Source organism: Heterodontus francisci, chromosome 29 (assembly GCF_036365525.1).
Source record: "Heterodontus francisci isolate sHetFra1 chromosome 29, sHetFra1.hap1, whole genome shotgun sequence".
In the NCBI taxonomy this organism is placed as follows: Eukaryota; Metazoa; Chordata; class Chondrichthyes; order Heterodontiformes; family Heterodontidae; genus Heterodontus; species Heterodontus francisci.
The window spans coordinates 56,391,147-56,413,247 of NC_090399.1; the positions used below are offsets into that span (position 1 = coordinate 56,391,147).

The 22,101-nt window shown below is 46.9% G+C and overlaps 1 protein-coding gene across 7 annotated transcripts in view; it reads left to right on the forward strand.

Annotated features, from left to right (window-relative positions):
- Nucleotides 1-15,967, forward strand: part of LOC137346329 (uncharacterized) — a 538,211-nt gene extending 522,244 nt beyond the window's left edge. For 4 of the 7 annotated variants that reach the window (XM_068009819.1, XM_068009822.1, XM_068009823.1 and 1 more), the window contains one exon: nt 11,378-12,728. In XM_068009819.1, coding sequence (XP_067865920.1) covers nt 11,400-12,005 — 606 coding nt within the window. In that variant the 5' untranslated portion in view covers nt 11,378-11,399 and the 3' untranslated portion in view covers nt 12,006-12,728. Of the gene's footprint in view, nt 1-8,936; nt 9,203-11,377; nt 12,729-15,932 lie in introns of those variants that run through there. The other 3 variants (XR_010968701.1, XR_010968700.1, XR_010968699.1) reach the window with 3 other exon arrangements.
- The last annotated feature ends 6,134 nt before the right edge of the window (nt 15,968-22,101 follow it).

Here is a 22,101-nt window from a genome sequence, read left to right on the forward strand (position 1 = left end):
CATTGGCGGAACTGACCGGCGACCTTCACCTGCTCTCGAGGGGCAAATCCCCGGGGCTGACCGTTGAGTTGCTCAGGGCATTCTGGGACGTCCTGGGGTGTGACTACGCTCCGGTCCTTGGGCGGTGTGAGGGGAAAGCACAGCAATCGGGGAGATGCCCCTCTCGTGGCGCAGTGTGGTCATCGTCCTGCTGTCAAAATAGGGTGATTTCCGCTTGCTTAAGAACTGGCGTCCGGTCTCCCTCCTCAGCACAGATTATAAGATCTTTGCCCGGGCTGTGTCTACTCACCTCGGTTCCGTGCTGACTCATATGATCCACGCTGACCAGTCCTACACGGTCCCGGGCCGGTCCATCCAGGACAACATCGACCTGGTCTGGGACCTGATCCGTCATTCCTAGAGGACTTGTCTCTCTCCCCGATTTACCCCCCCCTCGCGCGCTCTCCCCGATTTACCCCCCCCCCCTCGCGCGCTCTCCCCGATTTACCCCCCCCTCGCGCGCTCTCCCCGATTTACCCCCCCCTCGCCCACGCTCCCCGATTTACCCCCCTCGCCCGCGCTCCCCGATTTACCCCCCCTCGCCCGCGCTCCCCGATTTACCCCCCCTCGCCCGCGCTCCCCGATTTACCCCCCCCCTCGCCCGCTCTCCCCGATTTACCCCCCCCTCGCCCGCTCTCCCCGATTTACCCCCCCCTCGCCCGCGCTCCCCGATTTACCCCCCCCTCGCCCGCTCTCCCCGATTTACCCCCCCCTCGCCCGCTCTCCCCGATTTACCCCCCCCTCGCCCGCTCTCCCCGATTTACCCCCCCCTCGCCCGCTCTCCCCGATTTACCCCCCCCTCGCCCGCTCTCCCCGATTTACCCCCCCCTCGCCCGCTCTCCCCGATTTACCCCCCCCTCGCCCGCTCTCCCCGATTTACCCCCCCCTCGCCCGCTCTCCCCGATTTACCCCCCCTCGCCCGCTCTCCCCGATTTACCCCCCCCCTCGCCCGCTCTCCCCGATTTACCCCCCCCTCGCCCGATTTACCCCCCCCTTGCCCGCTCTCCCCGATTTACCCCACCCCCTCGCGCGCTCTCCCTCTCTGTTTTCCCCACCCATGTTCCACCCACCACCACCCCCGACAATTACACTGAGCAGGAGCGCTCAACACTGCAGCATTGACATTAACCTGATCTAACCTTGTCCTTCTTTAAACCTGAGCAAGAATTTCACATTAATTCAGGTATGCAGCAGAGAAATGGAATGAATGAATGTCGTGGTTAATTGCAGGTTCAGTGAAGTTCAGAATCTCATACATCAAACACACCCAGTCAGTCGTTCATCGATTACTGGAAACAATACCAGGGAAATGTCAACAGAATTTTTACAATACTTGAGCTGATAGAATCATAGAGTCATAGAGTCGTACAGCATAGAAACAGGCCCTTCGGCCCACCGTGTCCATGCCGACCATAATGCCAATCTATACTAATTCCACCTGCCTGCATTAATTCCATATCCCTCTATGCCTTACTCATTCAAGTACCTATCCAGATGTCTCTTAAATGTTGCTACTGTTCCCGCCTCCACCACCTCCTCTGGCAGCTCATTCCAAATACCCACTATTCTTTGTGTGAAACATTTACCCCTTTGATCCCCTTTAAACCTCCTCCCTCTCACCTTAAATCTATGCCCTCCAGCTTTAGTCACCCCTACCATGGGAAACAGACTCTGGTTATCTAACCTATGTATGCCTCTCATAATTTTATATACCTCTATCATGTCCCCTCTCAGACTCCTTCACTCCAGGGAAAATAGACCCAGCCTTTCCAATCTCTCTTTATAACTCAAGCCCTCCAAACCAGGCAACATCCTTGTGAATATTTTCTGCTCCCACTCTGCCTTAATCACATCTTTTCTGCAGTGCGGGAACCAGAACTGCACACATTACTCCAAATGCGGCCTAACCAATGTTATGTACAACTTAACATGACATCCCAACTCTTGTACTCAATGCCTCGGCCGACGAAGGCAAGCATGCCATACACCTTCTTCACCACCCTGTCTACCTGTCTTGCCACTTTCAGGGAACTATGTACTTTCACCACAAGGTCTATCTGCTGAACAACACTCCCCAGGGCCCTGCCTTTCACTGAAGATGTCCTGCCCAGGTTCAACTTCCCAAAATACATCACTTTGCACTTGTCTGCATTAAATTCCATTTGCCAATCCCTTTCCCAGTTTATATATATCCTGTTGTAACCTCAGACAATCTTCTTCACTATCCACTATACCACCAATTTTGGTGTCATCTGTAAACTTACTAATCATGTCCCCTGCATTCACATCCAAGTCATTAATATATATGACAAACAACAGAGGGCCCAGCACCGATCCCTGCAGCACACCACTGGTCACCGGCCTCCAATCTGAAAAACAACCCTCCACGACCACCCTCTGCCTCCCATCACCAAGACAATTTTATATCCAATTTGCTCGCTCACCCTGGATCCCTGGTCGGCTGGAGCCATCCAGTTCGTTCCACTTTCTGCTGTTGTGACAAAGACTTTCTTCACCCAGGTAGCTCCAGCTGTCCTGAGCCATGCAGTTGGGGTGGGGAAGGTGCTCCATTTGTGCCAGATGGAGGAAAACACAAGAGCAAATACAGAGACTCCCTATAGAATCTTTGTGCCCCACCCCTGGATATTCCGGCATCTCCTCCCTCCCCCAACAGTCCAAGCAAAACAGTTCTCCAGTGCTCCAACACCCACCTCTCCAAAATAACTCACAGATCCTGTTTCTCTGCAATGGATGGAATCAGTTCCACATTTGTATGTTGTAAATGTTTCAGCTCTCTCCAATCTCAGCTCCCACCAGTCTGCACAGGTGCAGCTGTTTTACCTGATTGCAGACAGGAAATGCTCCAAATGCACCAACCAATCAGAGCTGCAGCTGCCCTGTGAGTGTTTGATGGGAAAGTGCAGAGGGAGTCTTGCACTCCATGTGCAGACGGCAATGCAGCAGAACCCTGTTCTTAAATAAAAATCTATGTTTTGAAGAGTCACTGATGGGGACGTGTAGAATGAGCATTACTTCATCTAACACTTGCTGCAACTGCCTTGGAGAGGTTGAGGGAACTGATCAGCACCCTCGCCTTGGTGAACGTCTGGTGGAATCTCGATCCCGACTCCAGTGCCTTCAGCTGCAGGTCTGGAGGAGGAGGCTCCTGAATTGACCACCTCTACATTTTGTAGGCATATGTTTCATGTGTCTCGATGACCTCCATGCAGTTGGTGCCATGGTCAGAGCTGCTGGCTGACAACGGATCCTCCATCAGAGATCTGGAGGGAATGGGCGTTTTGGTCCATACTTATTCCAGCACATAATTCTCTCCGAATCTAACCAGCGAGGATGCGTGCAGAGCTTTCTGAGAGGGCCTGCTGAAGGTCAGCCTGGATGCTCTGCTAACATTGGCAGAGCTGAACAGCACCCTCCACCAGCTCTCCAAGGGAAAATCTACAGAACTTGACAGGCTGACCCTGGGCTTCCTCAGGGGGATCTGGGAAATCTTGGGGGGACCATTTTGTACAGATCCTGGGGGAAAGCCTGGTGATTGGGGTGATGTCGCTCTCATGGTGCTGGGCTGAAGAGGGGTGATCTCCACCTGCTTGAGAACTGGTGTCCGGTCTCCCTCCTCAGCACGGATTATAAGCTCTTTGCCCGGGCTAGGTCGACTCGCCTGGGCTCCCTGCTGGCCCATATGATCCAACCCGACCTGTCCTACACAGTCCTGGGTCGGTCCATCCAGGACAACATCCACCTGGTCCTGGACATGATCCATCTTTCCAAGAGGACTGGTTTGTCAGTCGCCTTTCTCCCCTTCGATCAGGTGAAGGGACTCGACAGGGTAGATCAAGAATATTTTTTCGGGATTCTGCGCAAGTTCGGACTCGGACTGCAGTTTGTGGCCGGGTCTGAATTTTCTACACTGCCGCTGCTGAGTTAACGGGTCTTTGATGGCATCCCTTCACTTTGGCTGATGAGTACGTCAGGGATGCCCAGCAATTACACACCATCTGCGTGGAGCCATTCCTGTGCCTGCTTTGCAAGAGGTTGGTGGGTTTGGCTCCGCATGGGTCAGTCATGCGGGTCGTCCTCTCGGCTTCCATCGATTACGTGCTCCTCATGATCACAGATCCTGTTGACTTACAGGGGATGCTCTCAAGAGGCAAATCCCTGGGGCTGACCGTTGAGTTCCTCAGGGCATTCTGGGACATCCTGGGGGGCGACTACGTGCCAGTCCTTGGGGGTGGGGGGGTGGAGTGGATGCTGGGCAATCGTGGAGATGACCCTCATGTGGTGCAGTGTGGTCATCGCCCTGCTCCCAAAGTGGGGTGATCTCCACTTGCTTAAGAACTGGCATCCGGTCTCTCTCCTCAGCACGGATGATAAGATCTTTGCCCAGGCTATATCTATTCGCCTGGGCTCCGTGCTGACTCATATCACCACCCCGACCAGTCCTACATGGTCCCGGGCCGGTCCTTTCATGACAACATTGACCTGGTCTGGGACCAGATCAATCATTCCCAGAGGACTTGTCTGTCTGTCAGCTTTCTCTCCCTCTCTCTCCGTTTCGTCCTTCTCTCTCCGTTTCGCCCTCGCGCTCTCTGTTTCCCCCCCCCTCGCGCTCTGATTTCCCCCCATTCGCGCTCTCTGATTTCCCCCCACTCGCTCTCTGATTTCCCCACTCTGTTCCCCCCTCTCTGTTCCTCCTCCCCCCCCGTCTCTATTTCTCTGTTCCCCCCCCATGTTCCACCCACCACCACCCCCGACAATTACACTGAGCAGGAGCGCTCAACACTGCAGCATTGACATTAACCTTATCTAACCTTGTCCTTCTTTAAACCTGAGCAAGAATTTCACATTAATTCAGGTATGCAGCAGAGAAATGGAATGAATAAATGTCGTGGTTAATTGCAGGTTCAGTGAAGTTCAGAATCTCATACATCAAACACACCCAGTCAGTCGTTCATCGATTACTGTAAACAATACCAGGGAAATGTCAACAGAATTTTTATCATACATGAGCTGATAGAATCATAGAGTCATAGAGTCGTACAGCATAGAAACAGGCCCTTCGGCCCACCATGTCCTTGCCGACCATAATGCCAATCTATACTAATTCCACCTGCCTGCATTAATTCCATATCCCTCTATGCCTTACTCATTCAAGTACCTGTCCAGATGCCTCTTAAATGTTGCTACTGTTCCTGCCTCCACCACCTCCTCTAGCAATTCATTCCAAATACCCACTATTCTTTGTGTGAAACATTTACCCCTTTGATTCTCTTTAAACCTCCTCCCTCTCACCTTAATTCTATGCCCTCTAGTTTTAGTCACCCCTACCATGGGAAACAGACTCTGGCTATCCACCTTATCTATGACTCTCATAATTTTATATACCTCTATCATGTCCCCTCTCAGCCGCCTTTGGCTCCAGGGATAACAAACCCAGCCTTTCCAATCTCTCTTTATATCTCAAGCCGTCCAAACAGGCAACATCCTTGTGAATCTTTTCTGCATCCTCTATACCTTAATCACATCCTTCTTGTAGTGCGGTGACCAGAACTACACACATTACACCACATGCGGCCAAACCAACGTTATGTACAACTGTAACACGACGTCCCAACTCTTGTACTCATTGCCTCGGCCAATGAAGGCAAGCATGCCATACGCCTTCTTCACCACCCTGTCTACCTGTCTTGCCACTTTCAGGAAACTATGTTTAGTTTAGTGATACAGCACTGAAACAGGCCCTTCGGCCCACCGAGTCTGTGCTGACCATCAACCACCCATTTATACTAATCCTACACTAATCCCATATTCCTACCACATCCCCACCTGTCCCTATATTTCCCTACCACCTACCTATACTTGGGGCAATTTATAATGGCCAATTAACCGATCAACCTGCAAGTCTTTGGCATGTGGGAGGAAACCGGAGCACCCGGAGGAAACCCACGCAGACACAGGGAGAACTTGCAAACTCCACACAGGCAGTACCCAGAATTGAACCCGGGTCACTGGAGCTGTGAGGCTGCGGTGCTAACCACTGCGCCACTGTGCCGCCCTGAACTCACTTGCACCCTCAGGTCTCTCTGCTCAACAACATTTCCCAGGGCCCTGCCTTTCACTGTATATGTCCTGCCCAGGTTTAACTTCCCAAAATGCATCACTTCGCACTTGTCTGCATTAAATTCCATTTGCCAATCCCTTGCCCACTTTCCCAGTTGATCTATATCCTGTTGTAGCCTCAGACAACCTTCTTCACTGTCCACTATACCACCAATTTTGGTGTCATCTGTAAACTTACTAATCATGTTCCCAACATTCACATCCAAGTCATTAATATATATGACAAACAACAGAGGGTCCAGCACTGATCCCTGTGGCACACCACTTGTCACTGGCCTCCAATCTGAAAAACAACCCTCCACTACCACCCTCTGCCTCCTATCAACAAGCCAATTTTGAATCCAATTGGCTAGCTCACCCTGGTCCCATGTGTTCGAACTTTCCAGACCAGCCTACCCGCTTGGTACGGACCTTGTCAAAGGCCTTGCTAAAGTCCATGTTGACAACGTCCACCGCCCTTCCCTCGTCAATCCTCTTGGTCACCTCCTCAAAAAACTCAATCAAATTCGTGAGACATGATTTCCCATGCACAAAGCCATGCTGACTATCCCTAATCAGACCTTGCCTTTCCAAATGCATATAAATCCTGTCTCTCAGAATCCTTTCCAATAACTTTCCCACCACTGATGTAAGGCTCACTAGCCTATAGTTGCCTGGCATATCCCTGCTGCCCTCTTAAACAAAGGCACAACATTAGCTGTCCTCCAGTCTTCCGGTACCTCATCCGTGGCTAACGATGAGACATAAATCTCTGCCAGGGCCCCAGCAACCTCCTCCCTTGCTTCCTATAGCATCCTAGGATACACCTGGTCAGGCCCTGGGGATTTATCCACCTTAATGCTCTTCAAATCATTGTCCCATCCGCCACTGACACACCATGCGTCTTGAACATTTCTCACAGTGGATGCGGCAGAAAAGGTTTGCTGCTACGCATGCACCCACCAACCTCTTGCAAAGCAGGCACAGGAATGGCTCCACGCAGATGGTGTATAATTGCTGGGCATCCCTCATCTGCCAAAGTGAACGGATGCCATCAAGAACCCGTTGACTCAGCGGCGGCGTAGAAAAGTCAGACCTGGCCACAAATTGCGGCCCGAGCCCGAACGTGCGCAGAATCCCGAAAAAAATATTTGTGATCAACACTGTCGAGTCGCCTTCTCCTGATCGAAGGGGAGAAAGGCAACTGACAAACCAGTCCTCTTCAAAAGATGGATCATGTCCAGGACCAGGTGGGTGTGTCCTGGATGGACCGGCCCGGGACAGTGTCGGAGAGGTCAGGTTGGATCATATGGGCCAGCAGGGAGCCCAGGCGAGTCGACCTAGCCCGGGCAAAGATCTTATAATCCGTGCTGAGGAGGGAGACCAGACGCCAGTTCTTGCAGGTGGTTCAAGCAGGTGGAGATCACCCCTCTTCAGCCATGTACCATGAGAGGGACATCACCCTGGTTACCAGGCTTTCCCCCAGGATTTCCCAGAACCCCTGAGGAAGTCCATGGTCAGCCTGTCAAGCTCTGTAGATTTTAGCTTTGAGAGCTTGTGGAGGGTGCTGGTCAGCTCTGCCAATGTTAGCAGAGCCTCCAGTCATTCAGCACCCTCCGGGCTGAACTTCAACAGGCCCTCTCAGAAAACTCTGCACGCATCCTCGCTGGTCAAATCCGGAGAGAGCAATGTGCTGTAATAAGTATGGACCAAAAAGCCCATTCCCTCCAGATCAGTGATGGAGGATCTGTCATCAGCCAGCAGCTCTGACCATGACACCAACTGCATGGAGGCCATCGAGACACACGTAACATATGCCTACAAAATGTAGAGGTTGTCAATTCAGGAGCCTCCTCCCCCAGACCTGCAGCTGAAGGCACTGGAGTCGGGATTGAGATTCCACCAGACGTTCACCAAGGCGAGGGTGCTGATCAGTTCCCTCAACCTCTCCAAGGCAGTTGCAGCAAGTGTTCGATGAAGTAATGCTCATTCTACACGTCCCCCTCAGTGACTCTTCAAAACATAGATTTTTATGAAAGAACAGGGTACTGCTGCATTGCCACCTGCACATGGAGTGTTGGATTCCCTCCACACTTTCCCATCAAACACTCCCAGGGCAGCTACAGCTCTGATTGGTTGGAGCATTTCCTGTCTGCAATCAGATGAAACAGCTGCACCTGTGCAGACTGGTGGGAGCTGAGATTGGAGAGAGCTGAAACATTTCCAACATACAAATGTGGAACTGATTCCATCCATTGCATGTGAGTTATTTTGGAGAGGTGGGTGTTGCAGCACTGGAGAACTGATTTGCTTGGACTGTTGGGGGAGGGAGGAGATGCTGGAATATCCAGGGGTGGGGCACAAAGATTCTTTCGGGAGCCCCTGTATTTGCTCTTGTGCTTTCCTCCATCTGGCACAAATGGAGCACCCTCCCCACCCCAACTGCGTGGCTCAGGACAGCTGGAGCCACCTGGGTGAAGAAAGTCTTTGTCAGAACAGCAGAAAGTGGAAAGAACCGGACGGCTCCAGCCGACCGGGCAAAGAATTCCTCCACCGCCCCACCCCACTGGAAGATTGAACTTTGTACTATTTCCAGTCAGGTGCTCCAACCACCTATTCAAGAGGAGCATCCTTGCAGCCTTTCTCTGCCTTCCACCACTCAGCCACCTATTCTCTCCTTTTCCATTTCCTTTCCACCCCTGTCTCCTCTACTCCCTGCCCCCACTCCCCCCCCATCATATCCTTAAAGTTTAAAAAACTGCCATTTGCTTTGTTTCTAGGGTGGGTCTGGCTCTTCGACTCCAGCGCAAGCCCCTCTTTACTGGTATGGATGAGGATCCAACAGCAGGTGAGTTGAGGCAGGGGTGGAGACCGTGACTGTTATAGAGGTGACAGTTGGCAGTCTTGGTGATGCAGAGGATGCAGGGTTAAAAATGCAGCTCTGGATTAAATAGGACGATGAGGTTGTGAACAGTCTGGTTCAGTTTCAGACAGTGACTGGGGAGAGGAATGTAATCAGTGGTTAGGGCCTGTACCGGTAGGTCACAGTGGGAACAGACAGTGATGTTTCCAGTGGTCCAATAACAATAGTCAGAACATTCCCGTGAAGGAACTGCCGATGGAACCGGATCCCAGTGAGAGAGAGAACTATCTGGGCTGAACGGAAAGAGGTTTATAATAACATTGGAAACACATCCGGCGTGTCCTTACTGGTTTATCAGCTGAGTTCCTTCTCTGAAACAGTTGGAGACTGGCTTGGTTTTCATTCCCTACTTTCCTTTTCTCTCGAGCCCATTTCTGTTCCATCTGCATCCCTGCTATCTCTCCCTGGCATGTAAGAGTTACTAGACCCAAATTTATTCAGAGTTATGGGATCTGTGTATTAACTCATCATTGTCAGTCATTTCTGTGGCTTCTCTTACCCTTTAACTCTTTGTTCTTCAAGGTGGGTTCTTGTATTAACTGCGATACTATTTTTAATTTCTTGCAGCAACGTCACTTCTCTCAAATTTTCATGTGAGGGTTTAAGCTTGAAAGATCGTATCCAGCGATCGAATGTCATCTGTTTAATTCTTTGAATTTCAATGCAAGTCTATGCGGGTCTAATCCTGGTGTGTCTCAGTTTCTGTCATATAGGCTGCAGGTACTAACTCACACGCATTTAGAATTCTAATTTTAGTTTGTTGACGGTCAAAGGAGCTTCTGATAACAGAGAAAAAGCTTCACATGCCCTACCCACGAACTGACCTTGTTAAGAGGAGAGTCCAAAATTATTTCGGCCAACTTAGCCTGGTAGCTCTTTTTTGCAGCTGACATTAAATATGACTCAACCTTCTCATTAAAGTTTGACACTGGTCTTGAATGTCTCAGTACCTCATAGTCATTCCCTGAATTGGAGATAAGGTCTGAGTGCCTGGTGACATTTTCATTTTGGGTTTGCAGCCTCACGAACTCAAACTGTTTCGATGTGATGGGATTGTCTGCCTCGTAATAATGATAAGTAGTTGTATATGTTTACAGCAACTGAGTTAGGCCATTCAGCCCCTCAAGTCCATTCCCAATGTAATTACATGATGACTGTTCTGGCCCTCAAATTGATTTACCACCTTTGATCCATATCCCTTGATAAACTAAGGAACAGGAGTCGGTCATTCAGCACCTCAAGCTTGGTCTGCCTTTCTATTGGTTGATGGTTGATTTGCAGATTAACTCCATCTAATCCACTTAGTTCCATATTCCTTCATTCCCTTCCTAACATCTATCACTTTTTGTCACTTTACAATTGACCCCCAGCCTCAACAGCCTATTGGGGGCGGAGAGGTTCTGATTTCCTCGACTTCTTGTGTCAAGAAGAGTTTCCTGACATTAATCCTTTTATCATCTTGAACACATCAATGAGATCATTATTTAATCTTCTATACTCAAGACAATACAAGCCTAATCTATACAACCAGGCCTCATAATTTAACCCTCTAAACCCTGGTACAATGCTGGTGAATCTGTACTGCATCCTCTTTAAAACGAAATTATCCTTCCAGAGGTGAGGTGTCCAGATCAGAACACAGTCCTCCAGATGTGATTTAACCAGAGCTTCACACAACTGTAACATAACTTCCACCATTTCTGTTCCAGCCCCATTGAGGTAAAGACTTCAATTCCATCAGCATTTTCAATAATTCTCAGGTGGTCCAATGGTTGCTAATCATTTCCATACCTATCCCTTTAAATCTCTCTGTTCCTCCACAGTTCCCAGATTCTAACCATTTGGAAAATACCCTGATTTATCTTTGAGGTTAAAAATTATTGACCTCAAACTTCCCCACATTTTACACCAGCTGCTGTAGTTTGATCCTGTCACTGAATCTATCAAGGTCCCTGGGTTGTAACTGTGTGGAAACCTGAGTACACTGTGAGTCAGACAGGGCTGTTCTCTCTCCCCGGTCTTGTTTGTTTGCTGTATTGAACCCTTTGCTGAGTCTATTAGGAAGGATGCGAGCAGAAGAGGGGTGACAATCCCAGGCAGTGGAGGCACTCAGGTTAAAACCTCCCTGTGCATAGATGACATCGCCATCTTCTGCTCGGATCCGCTGTCTGTGCACAGACTGATGAGCATCTGCGATCAGTTCAAACTGGCCTCGGGAGCCAAAGTTAACCACGGCAAGAGCGAGGCCATGTTCCTTGGGAACTGGGCTGACCGATCCTTTGTCCCCATCACCGTCAGGTCAGACTACCTGAAGTTGCTGATGAACTGGTTCGCAAAGGCCAGGACGTGCACCAAAACCTGGGAGGAGCGAGTAGCCGGGGTACAACACAAGCTGAGCATGTGGGAGCAGCGATCTCTCTCCATTGTGGTTAAGAACGTGTTCATCAGGTGCGAGGCGCTCATGTTGTTGCTGTACGTGGCGCAGGTCTGGCCCATACCCCACTCCTGCACTGTGGCAGTCACCGGAGCCATTTTCCGCTTCATCTGGGGATCCAAAATGGACCGGGTCCGGAGGGACACAATGTTCAAACCTCTGGATAAGGGCGGGAAAAATGTACCCAACGTCGCCCTCATCCTGATGACTACCTTTGTGTGCGGCTGCATCAAGCTGTGTGTTGAACTCCAGTACGCAAACTCCAAGTGTCACTATGTGCTGAGGTTCTCTCTGTGCCCGGTGTTGCGAAGGATGGACCTGGTCACATTGCCGCAGAACGCTCCATCCAGTTGGACTGTGCCGTACCACCTATCTGTCGTGGAACAGTTTCTGCACAGAAACACTTTTGACCACCGGTCCATCAGGCAGTGGTCTGCACGGAATGTTCTCAAGGCCCTACGGGAAAAGGAGATGGTAGATTCTGTCGGATAGTTCCTTGAGCAGACCGCCAAAGTCATTTGGCGGAATGCCTCATCACCAGAACTTTCAAACAAGCACCAAGACGTAGCTTGGCTGGTGGTGAGAAGAGCCCTCCCAGTCAGATCCTTCCTGCACGCCCGAAGTCTCACCCCCTCCGCACAATGACCTCGCGGTGGCTGTGGTGGGGAAGAGACGGTTGCCCACCTCCTTCTGGAATGTGTCTTTGCAAAGTAGGTGTGGAAAGAGGTTTTGTCGAGGTTCATCACAAGCAGCTCTAACAGGAGTCTGTGCTCTACGGCTGTTCCCAGGGACGCACACGGAGATAAACATCAACTGCTGCTGGAGGACTATCAATTCAGTGAAAGAGGCCCTTTGGTCTGCCCGAAACTTGCTGGACTACCAGCGCAAAGAGTTGTCCACGACCAAATGGTGCAGACTGGCACATTCCAAGGTCCAGGACTACATGCTGAGGGACGTACTAAAGCTTGGGCAGCCGCAGCAAAGGCTCAATGGGGAAAGACCTCAGTGTAAGGTCCCCCCACCAAGCAGAATGGAGGGGCTGGATCCATGGAAAACCCCTTGAACTGTATCGGGAAAATTTTCGTTTGCTGTAAAATGTATATGGCACGAGAAATGAAATGGAAGGGTTGTGAGCCAATTCATGATTGCATTGAAGGAAACTGACCTCCTTTGCACTGTCTGTAATTTTTGACTTGGTGCTGTTTGGAACTGTTTTGTCATGTTTTTTTTTTTTTACAGATTTTTATGAATAAAGTATATTTTGAGAATAAAATAAAAGAAACCTGAGTACACTGTGCACAGGGGAAATGGAATTTTTTTTCTCATACCAATAGAGTTTATGTTGCCCATTCAGCCTGTTCCACTCAATTCGGTTCGGGCTGGTTTGTACATTAACTCCATCTACACCTCTCCTTGGTTCCATATTCCTTAATATCCTTCCAAACATAAATCTCTCAATCCAGTTTATTAAATTATCAATTGACATTTCAATGTAGCAACTGTGCCTGGGGTGTTGGGTAAACTGTCGGCAGGAGTTAAAGGGACGTATTTGCCTGGAAAGTGGAGGTGACATTGTTCACACAGTACTCCAGATGTGGTCTCACCAAGCCCTTGTATAATTGCAGCAAGACATCCTTGCTCCTGTACTCAAATCCTCTCGCTATGAAGGCCAACATACCGTTTGCCTTCTGAAATGCCTGCTGCACCTGCATGCTTATTTTCAGCGACTGGTGCACAAGGACACCCAGGTCTCACTGCACTCTCCCATTTCCCAATCTATCGCCGTTCAGATAATAATCTGCCTTTATGTTGTTGCCAACAATGTGGATAACCTCACATTTATCTACATTATACTGCATCTGCCATGTATTTGCCCACTCAGTCAATCTGTTCAAATCACACTGGAGCTTCTCTGCATCCTCCTCACAGCTCACACTCCCCCAGCTTTGTGTCATCTGCAAACTTGGATATATTACATTTAATTCCCTCATCTATATCATTAATATATATTGTGAATATAGTTATGGATCTTGTGTTTGGAATCATGTTCGAGGAAATGTATATTTGTATGGTGCATTGGAGAGATGGTCGAAGACGGTGTCTACTGTAACAATAGAAGAAATGGCTTTGCTTTGAGACAGGATTGTTTAATTTCAATTAAGACAGGCTCAGGGTCACAATAATTGATAGACTTGTAGGCCTCACGATGGAAATGTAAGTAAAGGTGTTCAGAGACTATTCATGACTGGAATGTTGATGGGGATAGCAAACATTCCCCATTGTGGGAAAATGACATAGGCCATCAAGCTATCTTCAGAGATAATGTATGGGAGGTGCAGTCATAACTGATCAATCGAAAGCGATAAGGTGGGATGTAACCTTACATGGAATTAAGGAACCTTCGGTGGCAGCACAAATGGAAGGTTCTGAGAGACATCAGGGAGAAGTCTGCAGTCAACAGAACACCTCGAGAGAGAAGACTGCATTACAGCAGCTCAGCAAACAAGAATCGAGGATGCTCTTCACTCTGCGTTAGAGAGCAAGTTGGGGAAACAGCGAGCATTTGTGTCTGCTGTCACCCAATTGATCCAGAATATACTGATTCCTCAGAGGTAGAGTGGGGTTCATTCGGGGAGAAAGCCTCCAAGTACCACTCGGGTGAAGACTAGCGGGTCCAGGACCTCCCCACTCCACACACCCCCCCTCCCACCCCCACCGATCTTCCTGTTAATGTGGTGATGGAGACTCGTGTTTTAAATCAAGCGGGACAGCAGACTGGAACTAATTCCTGACCCCGGTCCCTGAGTCCCAGTGATTTACAAACCTGCATCCATGAGTTAGACATTATTAAAATGGGGACTCATTGTGAATTGAGAATTTCAGAACCTGAAAGTAGATTGTACGTGAGGGAGAATGGACAGAAGGAAAAGAAATTACGATAGCCCACTGTAAAGGTGAGGACGGTGTGTGAGCAACCAGATTGGTGTGAAAAGATGTTCAACTTGAAACCTTTACTGGAGTTCATATCCAGCTCAGATCCTGTGTCGAGGGAAATTTAAAGAGAGAGTAATTCCTCTCTGTGTGATTCCCTTGTGTGTGTGCTCAGTGTTCTGTGTCACTGGAATTGTAGACTAATTAACCCTCTTTGATCTAGTCTTGTATGTTGTTTGAAGATTGTTCGTTGTTTAATCTGTGTTCTGTATACACTTGGATCAAAGTTGATTTGAAGAGAAGGATGAGTTCAGTTCTGATGAAATGAAGGAGAATGGAATATGAGTTTCTGGTGTTCTGTCTCTTTAAGAATCTGTGACTGGAAGCACGATATAACAGGCTGCAAAAACTTTGCTGGGTGAATTTCTTTTGGGACGAAGAATGTTGAAGGTTTCCTTTTGTTGTTTGTGGAATTAACTCTTTCTTTAGATTTCTATTTACAGGCATTCATAAAGGTACTAGAAAAAAGAAGACAAGTGATGTAATTTAATTTCCTCTTTTCCCTTTTAAATAAAAAGCACGTGCTTATTCTGTTCTGTTTTAGTTAATCATTAGTTCTCAGTTATTAAAGTTGAAAAGACCCAGAGTGGCTGCAGTGTGTGTGAGAGGAAGCTTCCTAATTTGTGAATAAAAGACCTTTTTTCCAGTTTTTGTGTGTGTGTCATCTTCACTGTTCTGTGCAGAGAACTTAAACCTGTTTTGGTGGTCTTCAGTGGAAGTTGTTTGAAGTTGTCTGTTTAATGTGTGTCTGCATTTGTAATATTTAGTTTTTATCTCTGGGACACACAATCCTGCAATAGTAGAATTGTCACTTTGAGTTAAATATGAGAATTGTAAGCACAGTCTAAAGGGATGTGGAATTAATAAAGTAAACCTTTCTAAGTGATGAAATTGGAATTTCATTGGTTGCCACAGTGGCATTCTAGTGACAATGAGAAAACATGTGGGAATTTTTTTCTGGAGACTAATTCACACATGTAAGAGTGGGACAGTTTTAAGGTTTGATTGTGTAAATTGGAATTTGGGATATTTGAGGTGATTGTTCAGTCACCTGGGTTGGAATTAGTCTTGGGTTTTTAAGAAAACTAAGGAGTTTTGGAAACAATTGGGAGTTTAATTGAAAATGCTTTAACCCATTTGGGTGTGTGTACGTGACTTAATGGAACATATTTGCTCTTTTTTCAAAGAAAAGGTGATCTAATGTGAGAACTTTTGCCCCGCCCCCTTTTCAAACTAGCAGTGATAGTTAACCCTTTCAGCTCGCAGCTTAGCTCACTACAAAACTTTTAGTTCATTGAAGATTTATATACAGAACATTAGACATTATGAAATTTTAAACTGATGAATTCACAGATACAATTAGACATGTTAACCCATTGGACTCCTGACCAGAGACAAATGGATTCTTTGTGCTTTTTTTAAAAACAGAAACAAGAACAATAAGAAATCCAGAAGTTTTGAAAATCTTTCAAGACAAAGTGCTTGAAAACAAGAGATGTGAAGGTCACCTCTAAACACCTGCAAACACTTTTATCTGATGTAAAAGCACCATTTAAAAGCACCAAGCCTGGGGATAATTATTTCTAAAATTGGAATTGATAACACAAATTGATGAGTTGTTATTCCAGGCACTCATAAGGGAAGTTTACTTGAAGTTTAAGGAGATAAACAAAATTTTACTTCAAAACAAAATGGTAATGCCTGGGGCAACTACATGTCTGCCTGCCAGTATATTATTGTGAAGTAAGATGTTGTGTCAGTGGGAACTGCCGCGACAGTGAGATAATGATTAAGGGTCTGTTTGATTCTTCAGTTAAAAACGTTCTGGGTAATGGACATTCAAGTTTCTCCAGGGCGCAAAAATGAAGTAGAATTGTAATTCATTAGAATTGGGAATAAAATCTGGTTGCTGCAAGATCTAAGCAAGGAATTTTGGGGGCAAAAATTGACAGAATAAGAGCTCAAACTGTTAAATTAATGTGCATAATTTCCAGGAAGTTCAGAACTTTCGAATAAGAGTTAGGAGAGTGCAGTTATGAATTGTAAATTGATAGCTTTCTCTTGGAGATTTGTATCTTGCCTATGTTTTTTTTAAGAGAACTGAATTTGACATTCTGGCCACTGCCCAACGCATTGGGACCATGCAGGGGGAGATGAGCAAGGTCTCGAAACACTTCCCTCACCCCCTCCCCTTTTTGATCTTTTGTTAAGATCACTGGCGATTCAGGAATGTGTGACATGATATTGGGACACTGGTGGAAATGTGATGTGTTTTGCACAAAGTAACTAACATGCAGATGCATGGTGAAATGCATTGAAGAATGGGTCTCAGACATGTTCACCAACTTAACAACAGTACAACATGGAATGGTTAATGTGGTCAGTCGAGTGAAACATGTTTTAAATTATCAAGGCATTGATTAATATTCCATAGTAACTGACTTTAAAACAATTAGAATAGAATTAAACACCCTGGAAATGGACAGAGGGAACAAGGTGAAAGTTCAGAGAGAGACAGTTGAAGGGCGAGGAATGATTCAAAAGGTGGATATGATAAAGGGAGAGCTGGAGAATCTTTCAAGTCCATGCCTGATCTGTTACTTGAAACAAAAGTACTGAGAACAGGACAATCATTCAGAATTAACAAGCTTCAGCAAAAGAATAAGGAATTGATCTTGGGAATCTTGAATTACTGCAACAGTTGTTAAGTAACAGATAATAATGAGGAATCACATTGTTAGATAAAAAAATCCACTTAATTATATCTCCCTAGTCAATGAAACCACCTGGGTTGCCCCTGACTTGTCTGGGGGTCTCCAGTCAGAGGATGTCTTTGTTTGCCCATATGATATTGTAGAAAACTCTGCTCCAGCATGTGGATTAACCTGGAACAAAGACCCCCCACAACTGTACAATGGAAATAGTGAGTGGAGAGGAGTTCCCCAATCACTCTGTCTACCAAGGTGAGGGAAGGTATTGTGTTGTTACTACCCACACAGAGTATACATATGGCAGTTTAATGTGTCAAGTAAAGAAGGGAGAATATTGTTTTAGTCCCTCTCTAAGGGCTCAGATAGTAAACAAGGTCCTATTCAGTATAAGGAATAATCAGCAAATAAATATCACTGTTAAAGATGACCTCAAGGAGCAGTTATATCAATATGTTAGTAGATTTGTTTATGGCATTCCCCCTTTTCCTGAACATCTGACTGAGCTATTGCAAAGACTCAATACATCCAACAAACACTTTTATGTCCTGCAACAATAAAATGAGGAAATTAATAAGGAAATCCCTGAGATAGGGGATGAGAGTTACTGGTGTGACATGGGGTTAAACATTGAAATACCCCCTTGGATCAGGATTATTTCCCATGTCTTTGTAATCGTTCAATAGGTGATAATTCTGATTTTGGTGTGTGCGTTAAGACAAATCATGGGGATGATAAAGAAAATGAGAATTAGACAGGAGACCATGAAAGAATATGCCCCACTTAAGGGTAATGTATGTGGGATCAATGCCATCTGGTATTTTACCCTCACGGTGGGCACTGTAGGAACTAAGGGGTTAACAACTGCCATGTTTAATCTGTTGGATGAATCTGTGCGAGTTGTGGCCTGATACAATTCACATGAGGTGCTATGTTTTGAAGTAGAATAATTTGAAATGATATTGTGGTTATGTTCAGGAATAGTTATACTTTGTATATGTATCAATGTATTATATTAGAATTAAGTTATGGACCTCGTGTTTGGAATCATGTTATGTGAAATGTATATTTGTACGCTGTATTGGAGAGATGGTGGAAGACGGTTTAACTGGAACAACAATAACAGAAGTGACTTTGCTATGAGACAGGATGTTTTGATAAGTACCTTACTGCATTTCAATTAAGACAGGCTCAGGGTCACAATAATTGATAGACTTGTCGGCCTCATGATGGAAATGTAAGTAAAGGTGTTCGGAGACTATTCATGACTGGAATGTTGATGGGGATAGCAAACATTCCCCATTGTGTGACAATGACTTAGGCCATCAAGCTATCTTCAGAGACAATGTATGAAAGGTGAGGTCATAACTGATCAATCAAAAGGGTGCAGGTGGAATGTAACCTAATATGGATGAAGGAACCGTCAGAGGATCAGGGTGCAGGTATGAATGAAAGGTGCTGAGAGACATCAGCACAAAAAGATTTGAGAAGAGACCATCCTGCAGTCAACAGAACACCTCAAGAGAGAAGACTTCACCACAGCAGCTCAGGAAGCCAAACTGAAGGCACTCTGCTGTTTCACGACTGCCATTGGTTTAGAATTGCTTGCAAATCCTTGCTGTGCTCAATGAACTCACTATCTTAATTTAAGAATACCAGAGACAGTAACTTGTGGGTTAAAAGCGAGTCAACGTCCCACACAAAAATCATACAGAGGCCCCTCTAATGCTTCTGTTACCCTCCTGTAATGTCAGGAAGCTTTGCATCAAACACAGTGGCGCAGTGGTTAGCACCGCAGCCTCACAGCTCCAGTGACCCGGGTTCAATTCTGGGTACTGCCTGTGGAGTTTGCAAGTTCTCCCTGTGTTTGCGTGGGTTTCCTCCGGGTGCTCCGGTTTCCTCCCACATGCCAAAGACTTGCAGGTTGATAGGTAAATTGGCCATGAACAATTGCCCCTCGTATAGGTACGTGGTAGGGAAATATAGGGACATGTGGGGATGTGGTAGGAATATGGGATTAGTGCAGGATTAGTATAAACGGGTGGTTGATGGTCGGCACAGACTCGGTGGGCTGAAGGGCCTGTTTCAGTGCTGCATCTGTAAACTAAACACAAAGTAATTGTTGGCACTGTCAGTTTTCCAGTAGGTGTCATTGTCCGTGGATTTATATTCGGAATGTGTTAGTGTCTGTCTCTCTATCATAAAACATAAAGAGACCAGGAGAGAGAGCGAAAGTTCACTCAGCAAGCGGGAAAAAGCAAGAGCAGAGCCGGGGCATAAAGTGACCGGGAGAGACCGCGAGAGTTCACTCGGAGAGCAGGGAACAGCGATAGTGAAGCCGTAGCCTAAAAAGAGTGGGTGAGAGAGTGAGAGTTTGAAAACAATGTGACCAGTGACGTCACAGGAAAGCTGCCTTCTCCAGCTTCCAACCTCATAGTCCTGCAACCTTGGACAGCCCGCTTCTACCTCCTTCCTAAAATCCACAAGCAGGACTGTGCCAGCAGACACATTGTTTCAGCCTTTTCCTGCCCCACTGAATTTATTTCTTCCTATCTTGTCTCTATCTTTTCTCCCCTGGTCCAGTCTCTTCCCACCTTCATCCCGTGACTCTTCTGACGCCCTATGTCATTTTGACAATTTCCAGTTTCCTGGACCCAACCGTCTCCTCTTCACTATGGACGTCCAATCTCTCTACACCTCCATCGCCCACCGGTACGATTTGAGGGCACTCTGCTTCTTCCTTGAACAGAGGCCCAACCAGTCCCCATCCATCACCAACCTCTTCCACCTGGCTGCACTTGTTCTCACATTGAACAACTTCTCCTTCAACTCCACTCACTCCCTTCAAGTAAAAGGTGTTGCTGTGAGTACCCACATGGGTCCTAGTTATGCCTGTCTTTTTGTGGGATATGTCGAACATTCCTTCTTCCAGTCCTACTCAGGCCCCCTCCCCAACTCGTTTTCCGGTACATTGATGACTGTGTCGGTGCCGTTTCCTGCTCCCACCCTGAACTGGAAAACTTTATCAACTTTGCTTCTAATTTCCACCCTTCTCTCCACCTTTACATGGTCCATCTCCAACACTTCCCTTTCCTTCCTTGACTTCTCTGTCTCCATCTCTGGGGATAGGCTGTCCAGTAATATTCATTAAAAGCCCACTGACTCCCACAGCTCCCTGGACTAGGTAAGCACTCCATTCCATTCTCCCAGTTTCTCCGTATCCGACACCTCTACTCTAATGATGCAACCTTCCACGACAGCGCTTCTGATATGTCTTCCTTTTTCCTCAACCGAGGATTCCCCCCCACTGTGGTTGACAGGGCCCTAAACCATGTCCAGCCCATTTCCCACACCTCAACCCTCACCCCTTCCCTCCCAGAACTGTGACAGGGTTCCTCTTGTCCTCACTTTCCACCCCACCTGCCTCCACATCCAAAGGATCATCCTCCGCCATTTGTGCCACATCCAGTGTGATGCCACTACCAAAGGCATCTTCCCCCTCCTCTCTCCTGTCAGCATTCCAAAGGGATCATTCCCTCCACGACACCCTGGGCCACTCCTCCATTACCTCTGACACCTCATCCCCCTCGAACGACACCTTCCCCTGCAATCGCAGGAGGTGTAATACCTGCCCATTTATCTCCTCTCTCCTCATTATCCAAGGCCCCAAACACTCCTTTCAGGTGATGCAGCGATTTACTTGTACTTCTTTCAATGTAGTATACTGTATTCACTGCTCACAATGTGGTCTCCTCTACATTGGGGAGACCAAACGCAGACTGGGTGACCACTTTGCAGAACACCTCCACTCAGTCCGCAAGCAGGACCCTGAGCTTCCGGTTGCTGGCCATTTCAACACACACCCCTGCTCTCATGCTCCCATCTCTGTCCTGGGATTGCTGCAGTGTTCCAGTGAACATCAACGCAAGCTCCAGGAACAGCATCTTATTTACCGATTAGGCACACTACAGACTGCCGGACTGAACATTGAGTTCAGTAATTTCAGAGCATGACGGGCCCCCTTTTTACTTTTATTTTTCGTTATTTTTTACTTTTTTTTCTTTTTTGAGTTTATTTTAATTTAGTTTTTCTCAGTTTGTTTCTACTGTGCCTACACACTTTATTTTCATGTTTGTGCCTTTGGCTGTTCAGTTTTCAGTCAATTAACACCCTATCTGTACTAATGCTTTGTCTTTCTGCACATCATTAACATGTTGTTTGCCTTTGCTGCATAACCTTCTGGTCAGCTATTCTGTGACCTTGTCCTATCAACACCTCTTTTGTTATCTCTTGCCCCACCCCCACTTTACTTGCTTAAAATCTTTCATATTTCTTATATCTGCCAGTTCTGATGAAAGGTCACTGACCTGAAACGTTAACTCTGCTTCTCTCTCCACAGATGCTGAGTATTTCCAGCATTTCTTGTTTTTATTTCAGATTTCCAGCATCTGCAGTATTTTGCTTTTATTCTCCTTAAACCTTATTCAATGCAGGAGACTTTTCTCTCTTGGTGTTCATCTGTCTTCAATGGTTTATGAAGCTGGTGAGAGCAGACAGGCGAAAGGTGTTCTCAGTCCTGGAGAAAACAGCCTTCTGAGTTCAAAATCCCTGTTGGAAGGTCAAATTCAAAAACTCAAATAGTCATGTGACCAAACTGGTCCGACCACATCTGTTTGTGTATTCGGCCATCTTAGAAACAAAGAAAATAGGAGCAGGAGTAGGCCATTCGGCCCTTTGGGCTTGCTCCGAAATTCAAAAAACATCATGGCTGATGGTCTAATTCAGTACCCCATTCCCACTTTCTCCCCATATCCCTTGATCCCTTTGCCTTTAAGAGATATATCTATCTTCTTCTTGAATATATTTAATGACATGGCCTCCACTGCCTT